Source organism: Hermetia illucens, chromosome 4 (genome assembly GCF_905115235.1).
Source record: "Hermetia illucens chromosome 4, iHerIll2.2.curated.20191125, whole genome shotgun sequence".
NCBI lineage: Eukaryota > Metazoa > Arthropoda > Insecta > Diptera > Stratiomyidae > Hermetia > Hermetia illucens.
The window spans coordinates 37,423,488-37,449,370 of record NC_051852.1 but is presented as its reverse complement, the minus strand read 5'-3'; the positions used below and the strand labels follow the sequence as shown (position 1 = coordinate 37,449,370).

Here is a 25,883-nt window from a genome sequence, read left to right as displayed (position 1 = left end):
ACAGACAGACAGACAGACGGACAGACAGACAGACAGTAAACCGATTTTAATAAGATTTTGTTTTACAAACAAAACCTTAAAAAGGCTCACAACGTATTGCACCAGATTCTCTGTCTCGCATGTATTAATAATAATCGTTGGCGCAACAATCCAATTGGATCAGGGCCTTGACGTGTGTTAGAGCACTTCATTCAAGACCGTAACGGTACACTACAGGATTATAGTACCTTGTAGGAGGCAATGTGGTCAGTATTGCGCTCGCCCGAGATTATTACCTTGATTTGACTCAGGTACTCATTCACAGCTGAGTCGACTGGTATCCGACTTCAAATCATGACACAAATCCCACTGCCACCAGTGAGACTTGAACTACGACCTTCCGTAAGATAGCCTTGTGCTCTAATCACTCAGCTATCCGGACATCGCATGTATTGCTTTGGAGAAAGACCTGTAGACCTAGATTTCAATTCTCCATATTTTCGATCTCTGAATTATTTGCAATTGACCAAGTGCATTAGGGAGAATTCTGACGAATTCCCTGATTTGCCAATATGAGATGGATTGATATATAACCGAGTCAATGATCTTTCAGGAGCCGACGGCACGGATGGCCGCCCGTCCCCAAGCCCATCCTCTAAGCGCACACGAAAGGATTGGGAAAGCCTGGTGTAAACTACAGTTGAATTTTGGGCGAAAATGGTTTTGTAAGTCCGCAACTATGGAACGTGCAAGTTGTGGATCGTGTTTTGGCCATCGGCCAATTACATAAGTCATTAAGTTCAAAGACCTTTTTATGCTCCATAAGACTTAGGATTATCCACTTGTAGTCCTTGCAATTTGCAACTATGCGAAGTTGATGAGACCGGACCTAAGATCTTTCTTGGAGAGTACAAAAAAAGGATGGCTAACATCTCGAAGAAGTGCACCCGTTTTAAGTAAACATTGTAGAGGTACTTGCTCCTTCTGACGCAAGGAAAACCATGAAGTAAAAATGAAGCCGAATAGACTGGCATATACAAGGCAGAACCTAGTTGACAACGAACTCCCTTTATTTCAGAACTAAGTTGGTTCGCACCTATCAGTTGGTGCCAGCCTGCCTCGTGCAAAACTAACATGAAAGGATAATATCTCTGGGTGGAGGATCAGTTGAGACAGATTCGTGATTAGTAGCTGAACACAAATTCTCATAAGGACCTGTCCAAATAATAGTGGGAATCATCTCCAATCCAATCAAATAGAAGGCGCAAGTGGAGATTGCGTCTTTTAACGGGAGTCCATAAGATAATAATAATAGTAACAACAAAGCTAACAGGGACGTAATTACAATGACACAACTGACACACACCAGGAGCGGGAACCTATGTAACTCACTCGATCATAAACCTGCCACCATTTTCCTGTAAAAATCTTGAAAATGGCATAATATAGATGGATTAACTCCTGGACCATATCATAAGCCGGCAAAATTACTGAAAGTTTGACGAAGTGAAGGGGGAAAACCCCAGACCATTGTAGATGGAACAGGTAACCAATGAAAGGTCAGGAGGGCAAAACAATGTAAATCTATGCCAATAATGCAGCAAGAGCAACTCCGCGAGATAAAAATTAAGAAACTACAGCATAAGTTACAAAACGATCATTGTGATCCAATCATGGCAAAGTTATAGTTAACTGGTAAGACAACATTTGCACAAAACAAAAAGTCAGAATCATAGGTCGTTTACATCAAGTTAAACCATCAGGGGCCCTGTTGGGGCCCTAGTTTTCGAGAGACAAAGACCAGAGAACAGTTCCAATCTAAGCCGATGTTGACGTTTTACGAGCAGAGAATATTTGGAGTGTATGCATAAAACCAGCTAAATGGATAGTGGATGGACATTTATTAAATATATCTTATGTTTCCTGGGATTTGTAGAAGAAATTACACTAAGTACTGCTTGCCTATCACGCGACTTAAAGGGATAGAAATTTCGATATTTCTTTTTGGTACTGGAGCTTTATCGGCAACGTCGTTCGAATAATCGTGAGGCAAGCTGGGTTTGTCAATAAGTGCATAACTAATGACACAAAACACGCTGCGCGAATACTCATGAAGGAAAATTGTGTAAAGTATTGTTGAACATGGCATTCCTTCATCTAGAGAAGGCGTTTGGCCGTGTACTATTCAAACCTATTTGCATTACTTTGCGACAACACCTAGTGCCAGGGGAACCTGCTCGCTAGGTTAAATTTCTCTACCGCAACTCGAAGAGAGTTCGAAATATCACAGAAATATAAAAAACGCTTTGTATCTCTGCGTGGGTTCATCAAGGAAGTTATCTCTCGCTGTTCCTCTTTGTTCTTGCAACGGACACTGTCACATCGGGAATTCGAAGTCCAACACCCTACAGATACAGATGATGGTTTCCTAGAGTCTCATAAAAAAAGTTGGTCTCACGAAACTTGTCCAAAAGTGAAATGATCACCACATGAACCACGGTCTGAGACTTAACCGATCCAAATGAAACCTATAGCAGTGTCATTCGCGCTGTCGCCCTCTTTGGTTCTGAGTTTTGGCCATCTGTCAAAATCAAACGGCGCCTCGCGTTAATGGAGATAAAGATGTTGCATTGGATCCGTGGCATGGCACGACATGATCACATCCGGAATGAAGACACCGACGATCGATATGAGGTTGCACCGATCGTGGAAAACTTGCGAGAGGCGTCTTCGATGGTATATACCGCAAATTACGTCTATATAGACGTAATTTGCGCTGAGGAACCTCACTTACTAAGAGCATAGAAGATCAGGTTGATTACCGAGAAACATGGTGCAATTGATCGAGATAAGTCGATTCCGATACTGAAGGGAACAAAAACTGAAAAAAGGAGTCTCTTATACAATAAATCAGAAGTTTGTAGATCGTGTAGAGTGGATGCACGACACAACAATTCCCAGACCCAAAACCTCGGTGGAAAACGCGGATACTTCACGAATTCGCTCGACTCAAAGGAACCGGGGCGAAGATTTCGAAAGACCTATAGTGACCCTAATTCGGCAAGGGTTCTCCACCCTGCGTTGAGTTCTTTTGCGGCATATAAAACGTTAGTTTAATCTTCGGCTGCCTCCTTCTGCCAAATATAGTATTTCGATCTTTTTACTCGACTCTAAACATTTTTCCCCGAATTGCACTTTACGAGAGCACTTGCTACCTTTGCTACTATGGCGACAACTCTGTATATATTTCACCCAAAGACGATCATATTGGGATGATTTCAATTACGTGTAATATGGCGGAAATTTTGGCACGAGACTGAAAAGGAATATTTTTGAAATAGACTCTCGTCAGCAAATATAGGAATTCTCGTGGAGTTAGATATGGAATTTGAAGTCAGTTTTGGTTGAAAATTTTGGTTTTGGTAGTGAACAAGGGCGAAAGTCACTAGGTGATTTCTAGTTTCGAAGCATTTTGGATTCTTTTAAAACGTTTTTATGGATTGTGTGGGAAAAAGTTGGAACTCCGAATCTCCACGCAGGTAGCGACTAATACCGTTCGTGGCTTAAGGGCTCCTTTACACGTGCAAAGAAAGGGAGGAGGGTAATTTTTGTTACCGTTTATGTTTGTGGAAAACTGGGGATGTCTTACCGGGCGACAATCTAGCATTCTTCACCGACAGATCAAAAGAAGCCTGCGGGATTATTCTTGAATACTTACCTTCCTTTAAATAGGTACTGAAGATGCTGGAACATAGTCATTCTGACCAACAGCCAAGCTGGAACTAAGATCTTGGTGACACCCTCGAGGCATGTAGGGCACAGAGACACGGTGGACATTGCGCGAGACATGCTAAGTATTCTTCTTCGGGATTCCTAATCACAAAAATATAAAGGGAGAATGAGTAGGCCGACAGACCGCCCAAAGGGGGGTCTGCTCTTGACAGTCGTTTGGTAGGTGTAGTGCGCGCTTTACTGGCCACTGTGAAAGGTGGAATCTAATCACACTACTTGACAGCCGCTGACTCTAGATTGCGAAGTTTCACCAACTGCGTTAAATCAAACAGGATTTCACTCTTCCACAATAATGTTTTTCTGTGTAAGGTTTCAGAGGGATAACGTAATGGCTTTTGATTGGAACTCAAAATTTAATGGCTCTTTTATTCTTATTAATGTTTAATTGAACAAACTATCACTTAACTTTTGCATAGTTTACAAAGAAAACTGACAACAACAATGTATTCTAAGGTTTAATCCTACTTGTGAATTCCTAATGACATCCATCTTATTCATGTCATCTGCATCATGAATATGACCAAAGTATAAGACAACTTGAATATCTAAAAAAAAAACTAAACTGAATTAAACATTCCACGGAGCACAAATGAACCGTTTTTCAAATCACAGTATTTCCAACCTTCAACAATGTAATCAAATTAATCGGTGCTAACTTTCCAACTAAGATGACCTTGTCCTGTACTGTGACTGTCATGAAAAGGAATAACGTTCTTTTAAATCGTAGCGACTGGTCCAACCAATTGCAAGAGTACAAACACGTCGTGAACTTTTCTGATTTCTCCATGAATTTGTCACCATAATAGCAACTCGGCAAAATTTGGAATACCAGCGCGATGCAAAGGGAGAGTGACATGATGATTTGTGGGGTTGAAAGGTTCATTATGAAAACCGGAACCAAAGCAATGCTAATGGTCAAAGCACTTAGCAAAAATTGACAGATGATTGTTTTCGAAATAATACTGGCTAATTGGTCGAAGACGCTGAGAATTAAAATAAGGAAACATTTTTTGACTTATTTTTGGATCCGTTTTGATTACATATATTACCTCATCAGCGTTCCGTGTGTTTTAATGCAATCCACTAGTTCTTCGCAGTTCCCTTCTGCAGTTTGATTGGAATTACACCCAATATCCTTGAAACGGTCTGCCAAAATGTCGAAATGCCCACAAAGTGCCAACAAATAGAGTGGCGGGAAAGCATCTGTAGAAATATTCCGGTTCACAGTGTGCAAGCCAATGAAAAATTGATACGTTAAAACACTCCAGTAAACAAAGCCACTAGAGTTCCAATCAAATGGTATCCACATTGGTAGCAGCAAAGACCTTTGAGCTGATAGGAGTGTGGAAAGGACAAACAGAAGGACGAATAAATTGAAACAGCAAACAAAACACAACATTAATCGATCCGCCGCTAATATCATTTCAGCAATTCGGGCATTATCCTTTGTAGAGAACTTCGGATGCATCTCCAAGGCATCTATTGCATCTTGAAATGTTTGCAACTTTTCCATTACAGAAAGAAGAACAATAACTTTCACATTAACTGCCATGAATGACAAAAAATCATGTGCGGCTTGAAATAATTCGTGGATCGTTTGCGATTCGTATATGAAATAAACCACATACGAAATTGGTGTAACAACATAGTGTGAAAAATTTATAAGAAATGAATACAAGAAATACAAGGTCCTGTAAGAGTTGGGAGGATGCAGACCCAAAATCTTACAGCACAACCACCAGTAACGAAAACTGCGGGAAGTTTTTAAATTAATCAGAGTAAACATCTTATTCAGAACTAATATGCCGGACTGAAAAATAAAGTCGTTTCCTATCTTGATGGAAATTTCAAACTTTGGAAAAGTAATGCGTCATTGGAAACTATTAAAATGGACGACATATGTATACCTGCAAGAAATTCTACAATTCTCATTGATTCGGAGACATGGATCCTCGGCACGTTGATAATTGCAACGATTATGAACATTGCATTCACTTTACTCTCGGCATAGTCTCCGAATCGTACAAGGCAGAATACGCAATAATCACCTCCTGATGAATAAAATCTTACCTGGGCTTATTTATGATTTATGCAATTGCTGTGCAATGACTAAGCTCAAATGTCCTTTCTTGTATTCATCCCCTCTTTGTTCTTATCTTCAAGGCCGCATACGAGTGGGCCTTCATAAATTATAAATGTTTAGCCCCCTTCCCTAAGTCTGCTGACTTTCGCGGTGCAGGACTGCGTTGTACAATCGACTTCAGCAACATCATTGCGAAAAGAAGTTTCATTTCCCAAGTTTCGATTTTATCTTTCGGAATCATTCGGGTTCCAATGAACAAGGCTGCATGACATTGCGTTAATTAAGTGCAGGCTGCATAGAAACTATCATTTACTACTGTGTTATGTCTGTTTCCTTTTTCGTATACGGGGTGAAGCCTATGGTGTTTTACGTAGGCACCTGTCGTGAGACTTAAATCCTACTTTGTGACCACAATCAGAGCCCCGCTGAGACAAGCAACAACGGTACCAGTATATGCCAAGTGCATGGCTTAGCATTCATACTGGTGGATGCAAGAATTACCTAAATCTCCACCGAACTATGGAGTACGGCGTTCTGTACGCCATTTGGGCACAGAAACGAATAAAAACTAAAATAAAATTAATTCATTAAAATCCAGAGCTCTTAAGTTTACGGCTCCTTGTTGTGAATTTTAGATTGGAGACCTGAATAAATTAGGGATATTCTAAGGATCCGCACTTCACACTGTTCAAAGGTGTGTATGCAATACATACTCTATTGTTTGATAACAACTTATCGCCATTTCCAAATATTATCAAGAGTACTTAATTAAAAAATTAAAAAAACACAATATTCAGCATTAATTAAATATGAATTAACCATAAAACAATTATTATACAAATCCATATAGAGAATTAAGATTTTTGAAAATTTTTTCCTTCAAATAAAAAAGGATAGCAGAGCGTGGTTTCGATCCACGGACCTCTGGGTTATGGGCCCAGCACGCTTCCACTGCGCCACTCTGCTCCATGATGACCGTTATTCTATGCACACATACAAGCCCAGGCATGAACTTTGAGCAAAAAGTACATGATTAGCCAAGCTGCCGCAGCTTAAGATATTCAATAAAAGATGGCGGCACGTGCATAAATCACCCAAATGACGTCACGGGACGGTCGTTATTTTTTAAGTAGGAAACAGCGAAATAAAATTTAAATTGGAGATAATCTTTACAGTGTTTGGATAAAATGCTGCTTAGGTGTATCTTTTAGTTGAATAAAAAGAAATTACGAAGAAACGCTACAGATTGTCTGAATGCACTCAACTTGTGTACAAAGAGTAGTGACATATCGACGAATGTTGGGAGTTAATGTACATATTATCCAAAGCATCGGGAATTATGTGATACGAGGATGGAATTCGAGGATTTCAGTACGTCAATTTGGATACACCAAACACCACGACACTCAGTCAATCTTCTGAATCTTTTGTGAAATTCCTAGAAAATAATGAAAAAAAGACAAAATTTTATTCTTTAATGCCGAATAAGGATTTATTAATGCCTTTACAACGGTATTTCGAGAACCAGTTGTCCTCTTCCTCTGTGAGTTTTTGTCTGAACTGCTTATGGGCCAGCTTGTCCTTAAATATCTAAACCTTAATTGCTATTCAATTTTATTACCTAATTAATCCAAAAAGCCAACTGTTAACGTTTCCTAAATCACTGTTCATCCTTTTTTCCTTCCGTATCTTGTGGATGATGAAACTCTCTAATGCGTCCAATTTGCGGAAGTCAATAACCTCCTTAATTGCCCTTAGGTTATCCTTCGTTATTGTGTGTTTCTCCTCGATGATGTGTTTAGCTACGAATGACTTGAAGGCATGTGTTGGTTTGCTTTTTGCTTTCGTCAGATTTGCTTCTCTTATATGTTCGTTGAACCTCGTTGTTCTTAATCTTCTAGTTTGCCCTATATTCCGCTTTTCTCGCTATCTTCCTTGGATCCTTGACGCTTCCTACACCGTGACTTCAGTCAACGTCGTCTGCTGGTAGATATCACTTCGATGTCACGTTTCCTTAGGATGTTTTTCATCTGATAGCCAATTTGGGAATGGATGATAGGAACTCGATGTTTTTTATATGGCCCCGCTTGTGTAAAAAATGTCGTCAGGTTATTCCTTTCCATTTTCGTCATTTTTTACTGATTATCCCTTTTATGGTATTCCTGTTGAACCCGTTCTTTTCCGCAGTTTCAATGATGTGGCGTTTCTCATTGTTTCAACGTCCCTCTGATAAAGGCGTGGTTAGCATGCGATGGAGCATTGCGTTGTACAGTATCATTTTTTGTAAGGAGTGTTGTCATGTTGCTGGGATGGTTCTCTGCACGGATGTTGGTTTTCGGTAAAAGTCGAATTCGATTTTTCCTATGTTGTTGATGATGAGTCTAAGAAGAGTAGTTGGTGGCTGTATTCGACTTCCATTATGAATGTAATACTCTTGTGAACCGTATTCAATTTGTTGCGTATGGTTTCAAGCTGACTCCGTTTCCCAATTGAAAAAATGTCATCAACGTATCTGATCCAGAATCTTGGTAAAATACCAAGTTCTTCTATACGTTCCTCTATTCGCTCCATAAAGACGTCGCGGATAAATAGCGGATTACTCATGTTGACGCCCCGTATTGTTTTGAAGTATCGATTCCTGAACATGAAATAACTTTCACTTATACAAAGGGTAACTAACTTCATATATTGTCGTACTTTCCTTCTCCATTCCCACGATGATTCGTTGATATTAATTAGTTTTTCCGCTAAATATGCCAGTGCTTCCTTTACTGGTATACTAGGGAAGAGGGCTTTAATGTCAAATGAAACCATACCTTTCTCATTCGAAAGTGTTTTCCTGTCTCTTAGTTTGTCAATGAGTTCTGTTCCTTATAGTTAGTTCATTTTCCAGTTGATACCCCTAGTTCGTTGAATCTTTGCAATTGTCATCGTGATATCTTCTGCGTTGGAGAATTTGTCGCCACTATGATTTCACGCATCTCATTATCTAATTAATGTATCTTTGGAAGACATCTGATCCGAGGGAGAGACGGATTTGTTGTCCTGAGCACTGCTGGGTTCTCTATTACGTTTGAGCATTCTTTTTACGGAGTCTGGTAGTGGGTTTGTTCTTAATTTGTGGAAATTTCCGTTTTCCAGCTTTTCCATGACCGATTTGTCATAATCACTTCTGTTACCTTTGTCGGCTTGGAGATTTGCTCTTCAATTCTTTCACGATTCTTTCTTCCATGCTCCTTCCCTTCCTTTTTACTGGTTTTTCTATCATTCTCGCTATTGGTTTTCATATCTCCTCCTTCTCTCTTTCGTATTTTATGGCAGTTTCAATGGCGGTGATGATCGCTTCCCTTAGAATTTTATTGCTGCGGATCGCATAGTTGAGCCCATTATTAAGAAGCTGTAGTTGTACTCCTGAAAATGTCCCTGAAGATTTGTTGACGACAATTCGGGATGCTTTCTACTTTGGCCTTGATTTCTGGTGGCTTTTTGCATCTTAAAAGCTTCAGTTATTTGGTCAGGATCACTCGTTTTTTCCGCTTTTCACATTCGAAGGCCTGCTGGACTTTTTCGATAGTGTCCTCTATAGTTCCTATCTGTCCTGAAGATTCTTTATCTGTTAGGAGGTGAATACCATACGCTTTTAGCGTAAAGTTAGAAAATTTTTTATAAAAACTATTGATGCTGTTCCTTAGAAGAAGTTTTTCTAGAATTATTTTTTGGCGATTAGACCCGGATAGTTGCTGGTTTACGTTGGGTTGGTGACTTTTTCGAGTAATGTAGTATTTAACGTAAAAAATGTTTCATATCGGCTTCGTGAGCCAGCTGTTTTGATATCAACAAGTAAATTCTACTGAAAATAAAAAAAAAATTGCTCTACTTTTAGACATTTCAGGAAATTTTTCTGCGATAATAAGATGGAACTCTGGCTGGCTTTAAAATATTTATATCTATCTCCAATTGAGCTTCACTGGCTTTACTGACAACACTAACAAGTAAGAGAGTTGGGAAGTTATGGGAACTACAACCACCCGATCGAGACGCCAAATTTCTTTGATTTCCGAAACCAATGATTCATAGTTCACTTGCTTCTCCACGCATCTCCGTTTAATTGCTATTATGGGAGATAGCAAGATCAATAATATACGCGTGGCGACCCGTCTTGTCAACTAACAGCACGTGAGGTTTGTTGTGTGGAATGTGCCGATCAGTCAGAACTTGCCGGGCTCTGTATTGTAAGCAGAACTACCAAGTACTGCTTGCGGCTTCGGTAAACCGGACATGTTCCTGTGAGCAGCCTATACTTGTATGCAAGGTTTTGATGGATCACCTTACATACAACATTATGCCTGATGATGTATTGCACCGGTGCAATACCAGTGCAGCCAGGAATGAGATGGTCCAACGTCTTTAACGCCGAACCACGCATTCTGCACTAGCCGTTCTCCACCCGCTTTTTCATTATGAGCTAAGCTCGAGTAGCGACCACGCCATCCTGAATGGCACACACGAATCCCTCCGTCTCAGGAAAGAGTTCCCCAGCACACAGCCATCTGGCTGCCAAAGACAATTCACATGTTTACCGTGCATTACCTTCGAGTTGGTCCAACTTCACCCCACTCAAAAGATTGAAAGATCGATCTTTCAAGTTAAGTGGTGTCAGTCCACAGTCTGCCTTACAGACAGCCGCATGCAAGGGATTCGCCTGCTCTTTACTGTAAAAATAAGCGCGTAGCAAGTCGACTTGGCGATGATGTTGTGTCGTCACGTCAACCACGCCCCTACCTCCAATGCCACGACGCATTCGGAATTTGGACATAGTTGCCCGTATCCATCGCTGGACGTTTTCCAGATCGGTCTTCGTCCACGGCAATATTCCGGACGCATAAGCCAGTGAGGGAATAGCGAATATATTCAATGCACTAATTTTATTCTTCCCCGGGAGATACGATTTCAGTACCAGCTTTACACGTCGCAGGAATTTGGACAGCAGAGATGATGACCAGCAGATGACCAACTCGAATATAGGTTCCTTGCAGAATTCCTAGGCATGTCCTGTCTTGGTCATATCTTCAATGTGAAGATCTTCAATGCTATGTCCGGCATGCGGCTCGTGATGACCTTTGCGGATGGCTTTGGCACTTGGCTATTCCAAATTCCATCCGAATATCACGGCTGAACTTCTCTACTATTCGCAACAGACTTCTAAGGTGGTCGTCACTATCAGCATACAGCTTGATGCCATCTAAGTACATTAAGGCCATATTTTATTGCAAAACCATGCCCTCTAGCATCATTACCAGTAGTCATGAAAGGGGGTTTAGTGCCATGCAAACCCAAAGGGGACTCAACGAATCCCCTCCGTATATGGATGGGCTCTGAAATATTAATACCCTCAGATGTACGCACTGATAAGGTATGCCACCCTTCCATGACTGTTGCCAAAAACTTGATTAGCCAGGTATGCGGGACGCTATCGAAAGCCTTTGCGTAATCGACATAGCAACTAGAGGTTTCTTTGGCATCTAATTGCTAGACCTACAACTAGCTTGAGGGAGGGTGGAAATTCCCCCGGGCGACCTGATTTATGCTGTGTGCCAACTGACCATGTATACTGGTTTTTGTATCAGAAGTTCTGCACCCAATCTAGACCTAGGCCCCTCCAGTTATTCGAGCTGTTTATGGCTCATCGAACTTCCTCTTCGGAATCCGGAACATCCGGAAAATTCATGCCAGACGTTGTGGCATGGCGGATGTCTCGGCGGTGATCCACTCAGTTTGCTCAGCATACTGGGCGGGTAACCCCCGAAGTCCACCCCAGTATTCTTTCGCTTCCGTTACCGAAAACTCTACTGTTTGGACGCTCTGTTGGAATTCGTTGAGAGATCGGAAAAAGATCCGCTGGTTCCTCGCGTATATTGCATTCTGTACTGGAGTGTCTTTTGCCGACTGCAAACGACAGAAAGTTTCTCCTTTAGTGTCCAGAACGACGGGTTGGCATAGTTCCTGTACACTCTCTGCACTTTATTCTTCACCCGTCTGCTGGCGTTGGCAGAGCTGAATTGAGTCAGCCTAACAATGTTTTGAGCTAGTGAGTCACGCCGACGTTCCAGACGAATTTTCCATGAAGGATCCCTTCAGTCACTCAAACCAATATCGCGAAAACGAATCTTCTGACCGTGCTATTTGGCAGTCGTAACTGCACCACAATACACAAGTGATTGTAGTTGCAGCAGCAACATATCAGTACACTGTCGAGGTGCAATCTCATCATGGATTTTAGATAGAATTCTCGGAGTTGCTGGAGAGCATAGAGCCTGGGAATACCTGGTACCGCCTCTGCCTCCATCGAGTCTTGATGACTAGTTTCCGCGATGACCTCAAGTCGAATCCGCCCCCTGATGATAGCCGGGATTGCTTCGCTGCAAGTAATAAAGCGGTACTGGTCTGCGACTCGCTGCACAGTCACGTGCGCGAATTGCGGGAAACGCTCGATGTTATACCCGCCCCCGCCGTTATTTCGTAGTAGGAGCGTATGATGAAGAGGGTCATTTCCTCAGTCCACTTCATCCGCTGCCTACGCGAACCTGCTGAAGTGGTCGCCACAGATTGTGGCAAAACAGCTACCGCAAGCCGTCGTGGTGCCAAGACGTCGAACCGCCCCACTACTAGCATTTGCGGCGTCGTGCTGTCCATTACGGGAGCCCGACCGAATCACCAAGTCAGACGACTCACGCCATTTATCCATACCAACCCCCGTGACGTAGAGATATTTATTGCTGCACCTGCAGTTATTGCAGATCTGGTGCTTCCGCTCGTACGAAAAGAGAGACCTTTCCCAGAGAGTGGAAGGAGGGGATCATCGTTTAGATTCTAAAGAAGGGAACCCGTTGTGAGTGTGACAATTGGGGGGTGTCCGGATGGCTCAAGTGGTGAGAGCGCTGGGCTGCCGTAGCAGAAGGTCATGGTTCAAACCTCACTGGTAGCAGAGGGATTTGTTATCGTGACTGGATGTCGGATACCTCCTCAGCTGACTCAGCTGTGAATGAGTACCTGAGTCAAATCAGGGTAATGATCTTGAAAAAACCCAATGCTGACCACATTGCATACTGCAATATATTGCACGTTACAATTAATTCATCCAATATGAATTGTTGCGCCAACGATTATTTTTAGTATCGAAGCGAAAAGCAAACTCACAAGACTTTCCACGCTGGTGAACATGTTGGCTTACATTTAGTGGGTGCAACCTTAGCGCCTTCTCGCGAATGTGACGCTCAACCAGTCTCTCTAGACATTTGAACAAAGATGATGTTAAGCCGAATTGCTTTAATTTTTTTTTTGGATTTGAATAGTCATCTTTCCCAGGCTTAGGTATGAAGACTATCCTAACCTTCTGCCGAGAGGTGGGCAAATAGCCTAGAGCAAGACTTCCTTGAAAAATATTTCTTATAAGTTGCTTTATGTGCTCTCCTCCTTTAGCGTCACTGCGATCCAATTCCCCTGGCAGACTTTCGTGTTGAAAGGTTTGCAGAAACCGCTAATTCTCTCCCTCCCAAATGTTCTCCCGAATGATGTACTTCCAAGACAGCCTGTATAGTCTCAACTCTGGAGTTCGTGAAAGTTCCATCCGGTTTCTAACAAAGTCCAACTTCCCCAATACATCCTTTTTAAGGACTGTGCATAGCTTGGAGGTCTCCCTTTCTCCTTCCCGTTTCTCACAGTATGCTCTAAAGGAGTCTCGTTTCGCACATCTGACGAGCCTCTTATATTCACACTGTGAGTTTCGGAAGTTTAACGAGTCTTAATTCATTTTTATCACCTTTACAAGCACGATTCATTCATTCTTCTTGATTTCCTGAATTTTTGCAGTCATCAATTCCACCATGCAACCATTTTGCTGGTTTGATCTCGGGAAATAGAATAAGCCTCTTCCAGCACTTTCAAATTGTGCAATTCGGAGTTTCCAATTGATCTTCTATCGCCTAGGAAGCGTGCCTAGCGTTCGACAGTCTCTAATGAATTCGAACAGCTTTTTAGGTCAACTACTACACTTCTTGTTGGCGCCACGAACGTAGGGACGTACCCTACGTTCGCTGTCATCAGACCAGCTGAACTAATAAAATTAAACAGGTCCTCTCCTCGAGGATTGTATTGGCTAATGCACCAAAAAATATGCTGAGCATTCGTATCGCAACCTATTAAAAGTTGAAGGCCACTTACTTGGTTTTGCATGCACTACCAGATCCCTTAGTTCTTGTATTGGCGGAGGACACAAAGAATCATAGGGCAAGTAAGCAGAGGCAACTATGACTTTTCTCCTCTTGATATTAACCTGGTATTGTAAGTTGACCGCAACCAACCGCATATGTGTAGTCTAATGTGAAAATCGTCACTAACTGAAGAGTCTACGGCGTGCAGTATGGATCTCACCGATTTCCCTGGATATCGCAACACTTGGTGGTGTAACAACCCCCCTGGCCTCATTCCCAAGAAACTTCGCCTTCTTTCACCGCACCTTCCGCACTCCGACTGGGAGCTTTTCTAGGTTCACGGTGTCCGGGCTGCATGGATATATTTTCACATACCGGTATTAGACTAATTGCCTCCACATCACCATCTTCACTTTCTTCCGCTTTTCCTAGTAGAGGCGGAAGCAAAGGTTTTGAAAGGCAAGTCCTTTGCGGCTGAAGTTTCCTTCTGGCAAGCTTCTGGCAGAATTAGGCAACAGTATCATCAACCGGCCGATCGTAATCAGATTTCCAGTTCCTTTTGTCAAGGAACTTGCTGTACTCCGTTGCTGGCTAACCGCGTCATAGAGACAAGGTGCAGGCTTTCCACTGAAGTACAGTGCGTGTCTCCTACAGATTTCTCAATGAGGAACATGAATATAGTGAGGTCTCAAAATTCGTGCCTCGTTCGCAACCTGATTTCTGAAAGTCGCAGGCGATTTCGAAGTCTGCGACTCCTTACCACTTGGAGAGTTACAATCCATTGCTTCCATCTCCATGTGTTTTGGACATGCCTTAGTGTAGTAGTAAACTACTACAGGCACCCCACCACTGCAAGGTGGTGTCCGAGAGGGAGCAATGTAACCTGTAAAGAAAGTATCTGGCAAGTCGATATCATTGACATGAACTCTGTCAGTCCTATTATGAACGATCGTCAGAAAGCCTGTCTTCTTCAAATTTTCCCCTAGAAAGCACTGGCATGAGTCGATCATTCTAAATTTGGATAAGGCTAGTTCAAGATCAACTGTATTATGAGTTGTGGGGAAATATGGTATGAACTGTCGAAGGTAGTGTGTAGAACGCTGGGTGCTAGATACCCTGTGTGAGGACGTTTATGGCGATAACGAGAAAAGAAGTGGGGACGAAAAGCTGTTTATTTGGTGAACATGTATGAAGACGCGGGCGAATTTTGATGGGTTCATCTGGACCAGTGCATATCAGCCGAACTTGTCTGACCTGCAATCAAACGCTTTTTCTAAATCAAGAAAGAGAGATCAAGAGATTGTGGATAAGGTTATTTTTCCACACGACGTTGTTAGTCTAATTTTGTAGTGCTTATCTCCTCCCCATCCACTTTGACACTCGGCTTTTGATGGAAATAAGGTAGTTTCCTTTACTGAAGCGTTGATAAAAATGCTGGATAATAAAACCGAAAATTTTAACAGATATTATTCATTTCCCAATAATTCGCATCAGAAAAATTTCGAACATTTGAATCGCACCTAGCCATGGGCTCTATTCAATTACCCAAGTTACAAAATTCACGATTATTTGGTTTCTAAAGTTTGTTTATGAGTGATAAATCACAACGAAATTTTCAACATGATTATGATGACAGAACGACTATCTTTGTATTGCCTTATAAAGATAACATGTCACGTAAAACATTGGTAGATATGCAGCCATACATTGTATATTAGGTCTGTAGTTGCTCAACATTGAATTGTTTTATCTTCATAATGATTGTCAATATATCAGATACACCTTAATTAAAAACCATACTAAATGGTCACAAATTAAAACTCCGAAGCTCAGCATTTTACAGTTCTACGATTCTTAGCAAAATCTATGAGAAAAACTGGACCCAATACTGAATCTATTCTTGGCACGCTGCATAAATTAATAATATTACTCTGAATACTACGTATCAACCACGATTGAATTGATAATAAGTTTGCCTTTCTTATTGATTTGGCCTTTCGCATTACTCTTTTAAAAAAAAATTATTAAGAAAGATAGAAGTTGACTTATCTGGAATTCATTGAGTTTGATCTACGGTAATATTATTGATATCATGTATTTTGCATGTGAGCTACGATTCGCTAAACGGTTTATCTTTTGTCCCAGATATCTAATCTTTGACAATGATGTGACGGCAAGGTGATAGTAGGGCATGATTTGGCAAAGATATTGAAATTGAAAGATTGATTTCGTAAGGATTTGGTTGCAACAGTTGTAGAGTCGAATTTCATTTTATACTGGCGCGAAAAAAAAATTCAAACTAGAGATGCAGTATAGTAAAATAAATATCTTATACTTTTTAAAGAAAGAATTCATCTAAATTAAGAAAAAAATAAAAGATTTATAATGACACAAATAAAATTGTAATCTTCTGAGATCTCTTCTGTTTCAGATATTCTTTCCTCTCTATCTCCTTTTACTGCCCCGAACCTAAGGATGACACTTGCTTACTTAAAGAACTGAGTAGTCACCATGGACGTACTAGTCTAATGAATTCATTCAATTATGCCTTGTCATATTTAAACGTTATAGCTTGAAATCAAAACGATTCTCAATCTAAGTTGCAGCTGTTACGGTATCTCTACAATACTTTTTTTCCACTGGGGAAATCGCTCTAGTTAGGCTTACTTTTTTCGTTCGAGACTCTGATAACTATGCTTCCCTGACCTTCTCCTGAAAAAGTGATCCAGATGCGTAAAAAAGTGGTAGTCGATTGGCGAAAGATCCGATGAATATGGTGGATGAGGCAGAGTCTTATACTGCAATTCGTTCAACTTTTGAACCGTTGTTCTGGAAACATGAGGTCGTGCATTATCGTGAAGTAGTATCACACCATTTCTGTTGACCAATCTCGGCCGTTGAATACTCAATTTTTGGTGCATTTCCTCGAGTTGGGCACATTATTTCTGCGAATTTATCGTTTCTCCAGGTAGCAAAAAAGAATAGTGGATAACTCCAGCTGTAGACCACCATACAGTCACCATTACCTTCTTCGGATTGAGGCTCGATTTCGGCATATGCTTCGTTGGCTCATCAGCATCTAGCGATTGTGCTGATTGGCGACGATTGTCGTATAATATCCACTTTTCATCACATGTCACTATTCTGTGGAAAAAGGGATCGCTTCTGCTGCGAGAGAGCAAAGAACTACAAAATTCCATTCGAAGCGCCATGTTTTGCTCCGTAAGCTCAGCTTCACTAGATTGCCAAAACGGCCATTTCATATGCAACAACCTTATACTTTGCTTGTAATTAAATATGTTAGCCTTTTTTTGTAGCTTTCAATTACATTTCATTGCACTCACTCCTGAAGTAAAGTTTTATTTTCTCGAACGATGAATTCAAATCTTTAAATTCTCCACACAACTTATACTTCCAGGAGCGAACGAAGCGTTTTTGACTATCAAGACTGTTGGTGCGTGGTAATAGCTACACTCTGTGCGAGGTGGCACAACTATTAATAAAATGCTACGGATTTAGATTGGGGAGCCGAAAAATACCTCTCCGAATCTAGTGTACCCTGCGAACCGTACCTACTGCATACTTTGCAGTTCGGGGTAACTGACTGTACTCGAACCGAGCCTCACTCATACTTGTTCGGTTCAGTGAGTAAATCAGATCTTACCTTGCTACGGAGGGCTATAGCACAACAGACCACCTAAGTCCCATACTCGAGGGAACCAAATAACAAGAAGAAAAATAACAATAAACAGACGGTACTCCGTACCACATACAAACTGATCCTTTAGGCGGAGGCATATCTCCACAATACTGAGAGTCAGGCGACCACGCCCAAAAGTGAGAGCCTGGAGAATCAAGTAATGGAATCAAGGTGAACATTGCCCACATCCTTAACAAGGCTCAAGACGGACTTAAGCCTTCAACATCGGAGCCAAGCGGGGAATACTCTCATAAAAATTTAAACCCTAACCCAAGAGGGGGTCCGTCGGTCAGGGGTGAAAACATAAGCCAGGAGGTTTGCCGTTTGCTATGCTATTGCAGTCAAGGGCATTCGATTGACCATAATGTCGAAAACATTTCAGGAGCAAACACTCACTCGTAACAACCAGGAAATTTTGAAAGATCTTGTCGTCAGGCAGATGTACAAGAGATAAAGTGCGAACGTCGTGTTCACTAGCATACGCTTTCGACCATATATTGGTGGGCTGCGCAGCGGGGGACACTGAAGACTGGCTTAATCCCCAAAATTGCCAGGCTGGAAAAGAGCAAAATTGACGACATATGCTGGAGATGATATACCACTAGTACACATGATGAAGTGTACCTTGGTAAAGGCGCTAGACCCGAAAGATTTTATGGGTCTCCTAATTGCTCAATTTGATGATTTTTATATGCAATTATAGAGACTTCAGAAGCAAGGTGAAGAGCAAAAGCAGGCTCCCCACGATCAAACCCTGAAGGCAATGAAACGACAAAACTGCAATATCAACTATACATTGACAACATGCCTGCGCATCGGGTGGAAAACCTATGGAAGTAACAGCACCCCTCCCTCTTCTTTTCGGTTGCGATGCCAACGACGAAGTCTGAGAAGCCAGTGACACTATTCAAAGAGATGAGTACCTTTTTGAATTTATTCTTAGCAATAAGGTAGAAATATATAATAGAGAGAACACTCCGACATACGCACTAGACATAGCTCTAGGGAATATTATGATGAACGGGCTGATCAAGAACTGGAGGTCATAGAATAATCAGATTCGACATTGAGGGCAACTTCGAAATAAAAAGAATAGTAAGGAGTCCCAAAGGAACAAATTAGGACTTCTATGCAAGGTACCTGAGCAATAACATGTCTCATGTAAAAAGATTCGGTTATATTACTGGAACTGGAAACAGTGATGGAAAGTCGTCATTGACGCATATGAGGACAGTTCTTCGGCTAAGATAGTTAGTAAGGGATGAATCTCGGTGGAACAGAATGAGAACATAGGTCCGAAAATTCTGCAACCGTGCATAATAAACCAGGGACCGGCGTATAGCAACGCAATCAGGAAAGCAAAATGGAACAGCTTCAGGGAATTCAATGAAGACTGTACACGGCTATAGCCAAAGACAGAAACAGAGAGAACTCACTCAGCTCGGGAGATAGGGTAAGGTGGGCAATGGGAACCTTTAAGCCATTTAAATCACTTGAAGTAAATGGCATTTTCTCAGCACTACTCCAGGGGGGCCTAGAAATTATCTTATGGTCTCTCATAAAAAGGGCAGCATGGAGGCGGATAAAAGTCTATTCTGAAAGCACTCTAAATCTTTCAGACCAATTTGCCTAACATCGTTCGAACTCGAAATGGTGAAGAATGCCACAGACAATTATCATATATTAGAACTAACGCTTAGGGGGTAAAACCGTCAATTGAAACTACCCTGTATCCGTTGACGAGTGTGTTACGAGACGCCATATAAACAAAGAAAATAGCACAATGTGCGTTTTGAACATCGATGAGATGCCTTCATCCGCAAGCGAGTGAGAAGTGCTGTCCCCACTTATAAGGAGTATGGTAGTAGATGGATTCCTAGTCCAGAGTTGTGATGACGACATTGTTTTACTTCCCTACGGAAGGATATTTGATAGAATCCAAACTCGACTAAGAATTACTAGTGCCTTGTGCAGAAAAGCGGGGCTGTGCATCAATCCAGCTAAAGCTACCATAGTAAACTTCACTAGGAAGTGTAAGCTTGATCACCTGAGAGCTATTAGGTTACATAGCATGGAGGGAACTACTGGGATACTACTTTGGTCTATGATTACCTATAGAGTGGTAACTTGATCAGAAAAAAACTGAACTCAGCACAACAACCAGCGACTGGCTTAAGTGTGTATCAATGGGACAATGGCGACATATCCAATGGCATTCCTGGAGGTCCTTCTGTTCTGGAATTTGCTCCTCTTCATCTGAACATAGAGATGCAGGCAATGAAGGCGATCTTCAGAATGTCCGAGGAGCTGTCTAAATGGAAAGAAAATTGATATTCTTTCTGGGCGACATTCCGAATTGCTGATACCAAAAGATAACATCACAACGAAGCTTCACTTCTATAAGAAGTTGGAAACACATTGGAGTAAAAGGAAACCTGGAGAGCATGGTACACTGCCGAGTCCCTGACAGCAGACGAGCGGCGTCCAAATCATTGCTCTAAGATTGCTTGAATCAATGGGTAAGCACACTAATATATTCCAGGTGAAAATATACGGACAGACGTACCTCCTTCAATTTCCAAAGGAACTATAAGGGGAAAACATTGCTAATCTGATCATCGGCTCAAGCGCTTAGGTCCAACCAGATGAACTCCAAGCTGATATGATAATGCTTTGAGAGGCTGAACACGACGCACAATAAGGTCTGGATACTCCGGGTTCCAGGCCATGTTGGGTTGGAAAGCAACGAGGCAGCGGGCGAACAATCCAGAAAGAGCCGAGCCACCTCTACATGGACCAAAACCCTTCTGTCGAATCGAAAACGGGTCCTATGAGATTCAAGAATAAAGAGGAACGATTGAGGGCACTATAGAGAGTAGTCAAGGCTGTTCATTGGGGAATACGAATCCGAGGAATCGTTGACCACTGCCGACTAAACTATTACCCAGCTATGGATATCTATGGGCAATGCCTGAGTTTTGCGCGGAGTTTGACTAAACCCCCATGCACGTTCTGGGACAGTGTCCAGCACTTCTGTAAAGTATTCACCTCCACGTGGTGATCGCTGGGAGTTTCTTTCTTAATGAAAAATTGCAGACGGAGAAGAATGGAGGTGAGTCTTCGCGACTAAAAACGAGACAAATGGTACCAACTAGTCCTCCAGGTTGGGGGTTGGGTAAGGCGGACAACCTTACACGGGAAACTGACATTAGCCACAGAAGGATCCTCGGACAAGATAGACTTTACAAGGACGAACCCGCCAACGACAACGGAATAACGATTTGCGCCTTTTTTCATGGAAAGTGCACTCAGCAGCTAGCCGATACCCTTTCCCAATATAAGGATGATTTAAAAGCGTTGCAAGAGATGCGCTGGACAGGGACCGATTTCCTGGAGAAGAGCCACGATATATTATAGTGGCCATCCAGTAAACCATGTGCTTGGAGTAGGTTTCTAGGCCAAAAGTGAAACCTGCTGTTATCGACTTTGAAAATATAAGCGCACGGCTATGCACTCTGCGTTTGCGAGGCAAATCTAGAAATACATGTCTCATGAACGTTCACATCTCTACAGAGTCGGAGAAGTATGGATACCTTCTTGTCGCAAGTATAATATCAAAATCATGCTTGGAAATTTTAACAGTTAGGTAGGGACGGAACCACATTCAGGTGATACATCGGCTCCCATAACTTACATGAGGATACCAATGATAACGGATTATTCAGTCAGCAGTATTGCACGAAATGGTTCTTGGAAGTACTGGTTTGCGCGGAAAGCGGTCCACAAACATACGTAAGCCCCTCCAGACCGGACCGCTTCCAACCAAATTGACCACGTGCTGATTGAACGCCGCCACCTCTCAGCCTTGATGAATGCCAGAACATAAAGGGGGGCCTATATAAACTTGGATCACTATCTCGTCGGCATAGTGCTCCGGGCAAAAATTACAACACCGCCTACAATCCCTTCTGACAATCAGGTAAGAGTTAATACTGAAGCCATTCACAACACAGCCCGCCGTAACACCTATAGGAGGAAAAGAATGCCGCAATAACCGCAGCTAACAGATGTCCTGGAGATGAAGCATCAACAAATGATCTTCACAACCACCTGAATAGCGTTATCATTGACACGCCCATAAACACACTTGGCCCCAGCCACGAGAAAAGTCGGACCGGTTGGTTCCACGATGAATCTAAACTAGCAACGGAATGGGAGAACGTTGCATACCGAGTAATGTTGCATTCTCAAAGAACGCGAAGAAAGGAAGCACCAGGCGCGGAAGTTCTACTAACAAATCTCGATGTTCATCCTGCCGAGACAAAGAAGGAAATCTAATCTCCGACAAAATGGGCATATTGGAGTGATGCGCTAAATATTTTCAAGCTGTTATTCAACAACCAGATTATCGGCGAGTTGGGGGTCCCGCCAACTGAAGACGACAGAGAAACAGTCCGTGCAATTCATCCGATTAAAACCAATGGAAGCGACTAACTACACCAAGCGGTTCATCAACTTATACTCAAAGTATGGGACAGCGAATTAATGTCTGACAACTGACAACGAGGCATTATCTGACCCATACATAAAAAGGGGGATATCACGCAGTGCAGCATTTATAAAGGTATCACGTTGCTGAGTACCACTTATAAGATATTCTTCGCTATCTTGCTAGGCCGGATAGCCCCATATGCCCAGAACATCATTGGCGCATACCAAAGAGTCTTCACAAGCAAATCAGCAACAGACCAGATTTTCTCTCTACGGCAAGTGATGAAAAGACTGTTGGAATATGACCATCAGTTGCACCATCTTTTCGTCGACTTTAAAGGCGCCTATGACAGCAAAGCCAGGGTATCCCGACGAAATTGATAAAACTGGCTAGACTGACCCTGACCAATGTGCGAGGCCAAATAAAAGCAGAAGGATCAATCTCGAGGCTATTCTACATCAACAGAGGTCTAAGACAAGGGGACGTCCTATCATGGGTCTTCTTTAAGCTGGCTGTGGAGAAAGTGATTCGCGATGTAGATGTCAATGCAAGAGACACCATCCTCTTCATGTCCACCCAACGACTGGCCTACTCTGACGATATTGATATTATGGGAAGAACAACCCGAGATGCTGCACATTAATAAAGCCAAGACGAAGTACATGGTGGCAACGTCAGCACCAAAGAACAAAGAACCAACAACATCGAACCGCACTGGTCAAATGAGAACAATTAAGATAAAAGACTACAACTTTGAAACCGTTGAAAATTTATCCTATCTAGGGTTGAAAATCACAACCGATAACAGCTATGACGATGAAATCCGCGCATGGTTGTTGGCAGTCAACAGAGCATATTTCAGCTTATAAAAATTGTTTCGCTCGAAACGTCTCACCATGGGGTCAAAGCTCTTACTGTACAAGACAATGATCTTGGCAGTCCTGATGTGGGTTCTGGAGACCTGGGTTCTTAGCAAGAAAAATTGCGAACTCTTGGCCGCGTTCGAGAAAAAAATCCTCCGAAGAATTGTTGGCCCCCTACATAAGGATGGACGATTCCGTAGCCTACAAAACGAACAAATCTATGAACGATACCATGACGGAATGGTTGTGGATAAAATCCGACACAACAGGTTGCGATGGGCGGGTCACCTAATCCGTATTGATGTGGATGATCCAGGCAGGAAGATCTATAAGGGCAATATCTATACAAGATACCGGTTGTTGGTCCGTTGATAATGACAATCATAAGGTTGTCTTCAGGAAGCCTCTCCGGAACTGCGTGCAGTTACTTATATGGAGAGCCAAGATCCTGCAATTCATAAGAGCGCATCTTGCTTGTTATAGGCTTTCCAAAGTACGAAAACTTAGTGCCGTAAGAAGAACAGGAGTACCCTCCAGAGTCCCATCATTTCACTTTGTTAAGTTGGAGAAAACGAGCATTCTATCCAATCATAAACCGTTTACGGTAGCCAAAGATTGTAGCCGTGAGGTCATCCCTGTTCTTCTGTTCCTTTTGGTGGCTTGTTACGACAGGCAGGGTATTCTATTCCTAAACTCCAATTCACAGGACGAAATTTTAGTAGATAAACATATGTGATGGAAAACTCAGGCCCTCCGCGTAGTAGACGGGGGGTCATTGCACTACACACTGATCAGTGTGATGAAAGAAGAGGCATGGGAGGATTAATTAACACATATTCAGTTTCTCGCGGATTTAAATCTAAGACCATTCTCTAAATTGCGATGGAGTTCCAAAAAGGCCACACGATATAAGTTCCAGAGCACCTACAACACGTAGCATAACTGCATAATTATTGCAATTTCAAATAAATTCAATCAATATTGGTGCCACATAAGAGATATTCTATAATATCTCTTCACTCGCAGGAAGTTATATCGCAATCGTAGATTATATCTTCAAAATACAACACCATATTTATGAAGACATGCCTCCACAAACTGAGAAATTAATAGAAAATGTCTAATGATCTTTGAAGTTGCAGATGCCAGTCAAAGCATGACTCCTTCATCGGTAAATTGCAATTACCCACGCAACATCCATGTCACGGAAAGACATGTTGCATGAAAGTGAAACCTGGTCCCGTTCCCGGTAAAATGCAATGCAACGATGTAACCGTCAACTATCCAAATCTATTTACTGAACTAAAAACCGCCGAAAGCTGAACCACCCACATAAGCATGTTTACGAATACATGTCACTCACCGATCGCAATAGAAAGGAGCCCATTCTTGGGCGATAGGTGATCACTTCATCCTCTAACGTGCTGCTGGTGCTGCTGCGGTTCCGTACCGCCCGTGGACCAGAAGAGACATCATTAGTCTTCAGACACGACTTAGGCTCACTTTTCAATGGCCCCTCGACGCATTTGCACGGCTATGCAATTGCTCATTGAACGTGCGCCGCCACATCTAAGTAAATATGACCGCCTACCAGCGTATTAACTTCAAGCGCCCTTAGGCCATTCATTTCTTGCAATAATTTCACAGCATCGGTCACTGGATGCAATGGGTTTGCAGAAGTTACGTTGGGACCACTTCAATACAGTCATTATCCACTCGGAGCTACAAACACTGGGAAGTATCATTTGATTTTTGAAGTGGACAGATTGGGCTCTGAGGCTAGATAGGTGTTTGGTATGACGAAATTGGTGCAAGCCCACTTGTATTTGGGAGTCTGACGACCCGAGCTGTGAGTGAAATTGATGCTACAGATGCAAAGACAACACCTCAGAAGCTTTGAACTGAGCCACATATACCCATACTGAGGGACCCGGATCAGTTACCATCTAAAAACGTGACCCTCTCAAATTAGGAGGTTTTATAAAAAGGAAATAAAAGAGCAAGTGGAACCTTCTCTGGAGTTTTGCTGGAGGCACTACAGTTTCATTATTCGTTTGGCTCTAAGTCAACTGCATCGCTGGTAACTCCTCTTCCAGCGCAAATTCAATACTAGTTGCAGAGGTGTCTACATAATGGTACTGTGCATCCCTCGCAAATAATTCAATGGCGCAATGCTGTCTGCTTCAGCTGCCTTGCTGCCTGAGAGGTTCAAGACAGTTCAACTATCCGCCAAGCACCCGGAGTATCAGTCACGTCGACTTGTAGGTGGCATTGCGTTGGATCCCGCCACAACTTTAATTAATGCTGCCCAGGTAATTGGCCTCAAATGATTTATCGTGAAAATTATCCGTTTTTAGAAGAGGAACATTTGTTACCATACCGCGATTGTCCGATGACCCATTGACCACCTCTGGGGAAATATATTTATGGGTAACATTTTGTAGATATGAAACCGCAATTCCAAATGAGGGAATTCTCTGGTAATCCACCGCAGAGTCAAGAAGTGAGTGGTATATTAGCGGGTTAGAAGCGCTGCGTAACCAGATAATAACTGGGCCAACAGGTACAATTGAAATGAATTGAAACAGACTCAATTTATGTTTGGTAGACCGGTGCCGGCAATTACCCAAACGATAAGATCAATTTATGTGAAAACTGAGCGGGCCTACATGATCCGAGCCAGCAGACCATGTGGCGAGCGATTTGAAACTGCGATATGGACTCATGGATCTGGACTCGCTATTAAAGGAACTATTGCATAGAT

At 42.2% G+C, this 25,883-nt stretch overlaps 2 protein-coding genes and 1 non-coding gene across 5 annotated transcripts in view; all 3 read right to left on the bottom strand.

The window, feature by feature from the left end:
* LOC119655183 (cytospin-A-like) overlaps positions 1-25,883 on the bottom strand; it is a 498,871-nt gene that overhangs the window by 452,396 nt on the left and 20,592 nt on the right. The gene's annotated exons all lie outside the window — the stretch shown is intronic.
* LOC119655184 (odorant receptor 7a-like) lies at positions 4,140-5,591 on the bottom strand. 3 transcript variants are annotated; one of them, XM_038060949.1, is made up of 4 exons: positions 5,488-5,591; positions 4,821-4,974; positions 4,394-4,754; positions 4,140-4,316 (listed from the first exon to the last, which is right to left on the bottom strand). In XM_038060949.1, the coding sequence occupies exons 1-4, from the start codon at positions 5,555-5,557 to the stop codon at positions 4,266-4,268; spliced, it is 636 nt and encodes a 211-aa protein (XP_037916877.1). In that variant the 5' UTR covers positions 5,558-5,591; the 3' UTR covers positions 4,140-4,265. The 3 variants fall into 3 exon arrangements, with proteins under 3 accessions (XP_037916877.1, XP_037916875.1, XP_037916876.1); XM_038060947.1 differs by having other exon boundaries at positions 4,821-5,591; XM_038060948.1 differs by having other exon boundaries at positions 4,220-4,328; positions 4,821-5,591.
* Trnam-cau lies at positions 6,749-6,820 on the bottom strand. Its single transcript has one exon. It is a non-coding gene; the product is annotated as a tRNA-Met (tRNA).

Excerpts from the sequence above, each read along its gene's own strand:
- LOC119655184 (XM_038060947.1), bottom strand. The coding sequence starts at position 5,557 with ATGTTTACTCTGATTAATTTAAAAACTTCCCGCAGTTTTCGTTACTGG. Across the intron at positions 4,755-4,820 it reads ACACACGGAACGCTGATGAG|CGTCTTCGACCAATTAGCCA; the intron begins GTAATATATGTA and ends TTTAATTCTCAG. Across the intron at positions 4,317-4,393 it reads ATTTGATTACATTGTTGAAG|ATATTCAAGTTGTCTTATAC; the intron begins GTTGGAAATACT and ends TTTTTTTTTTAG.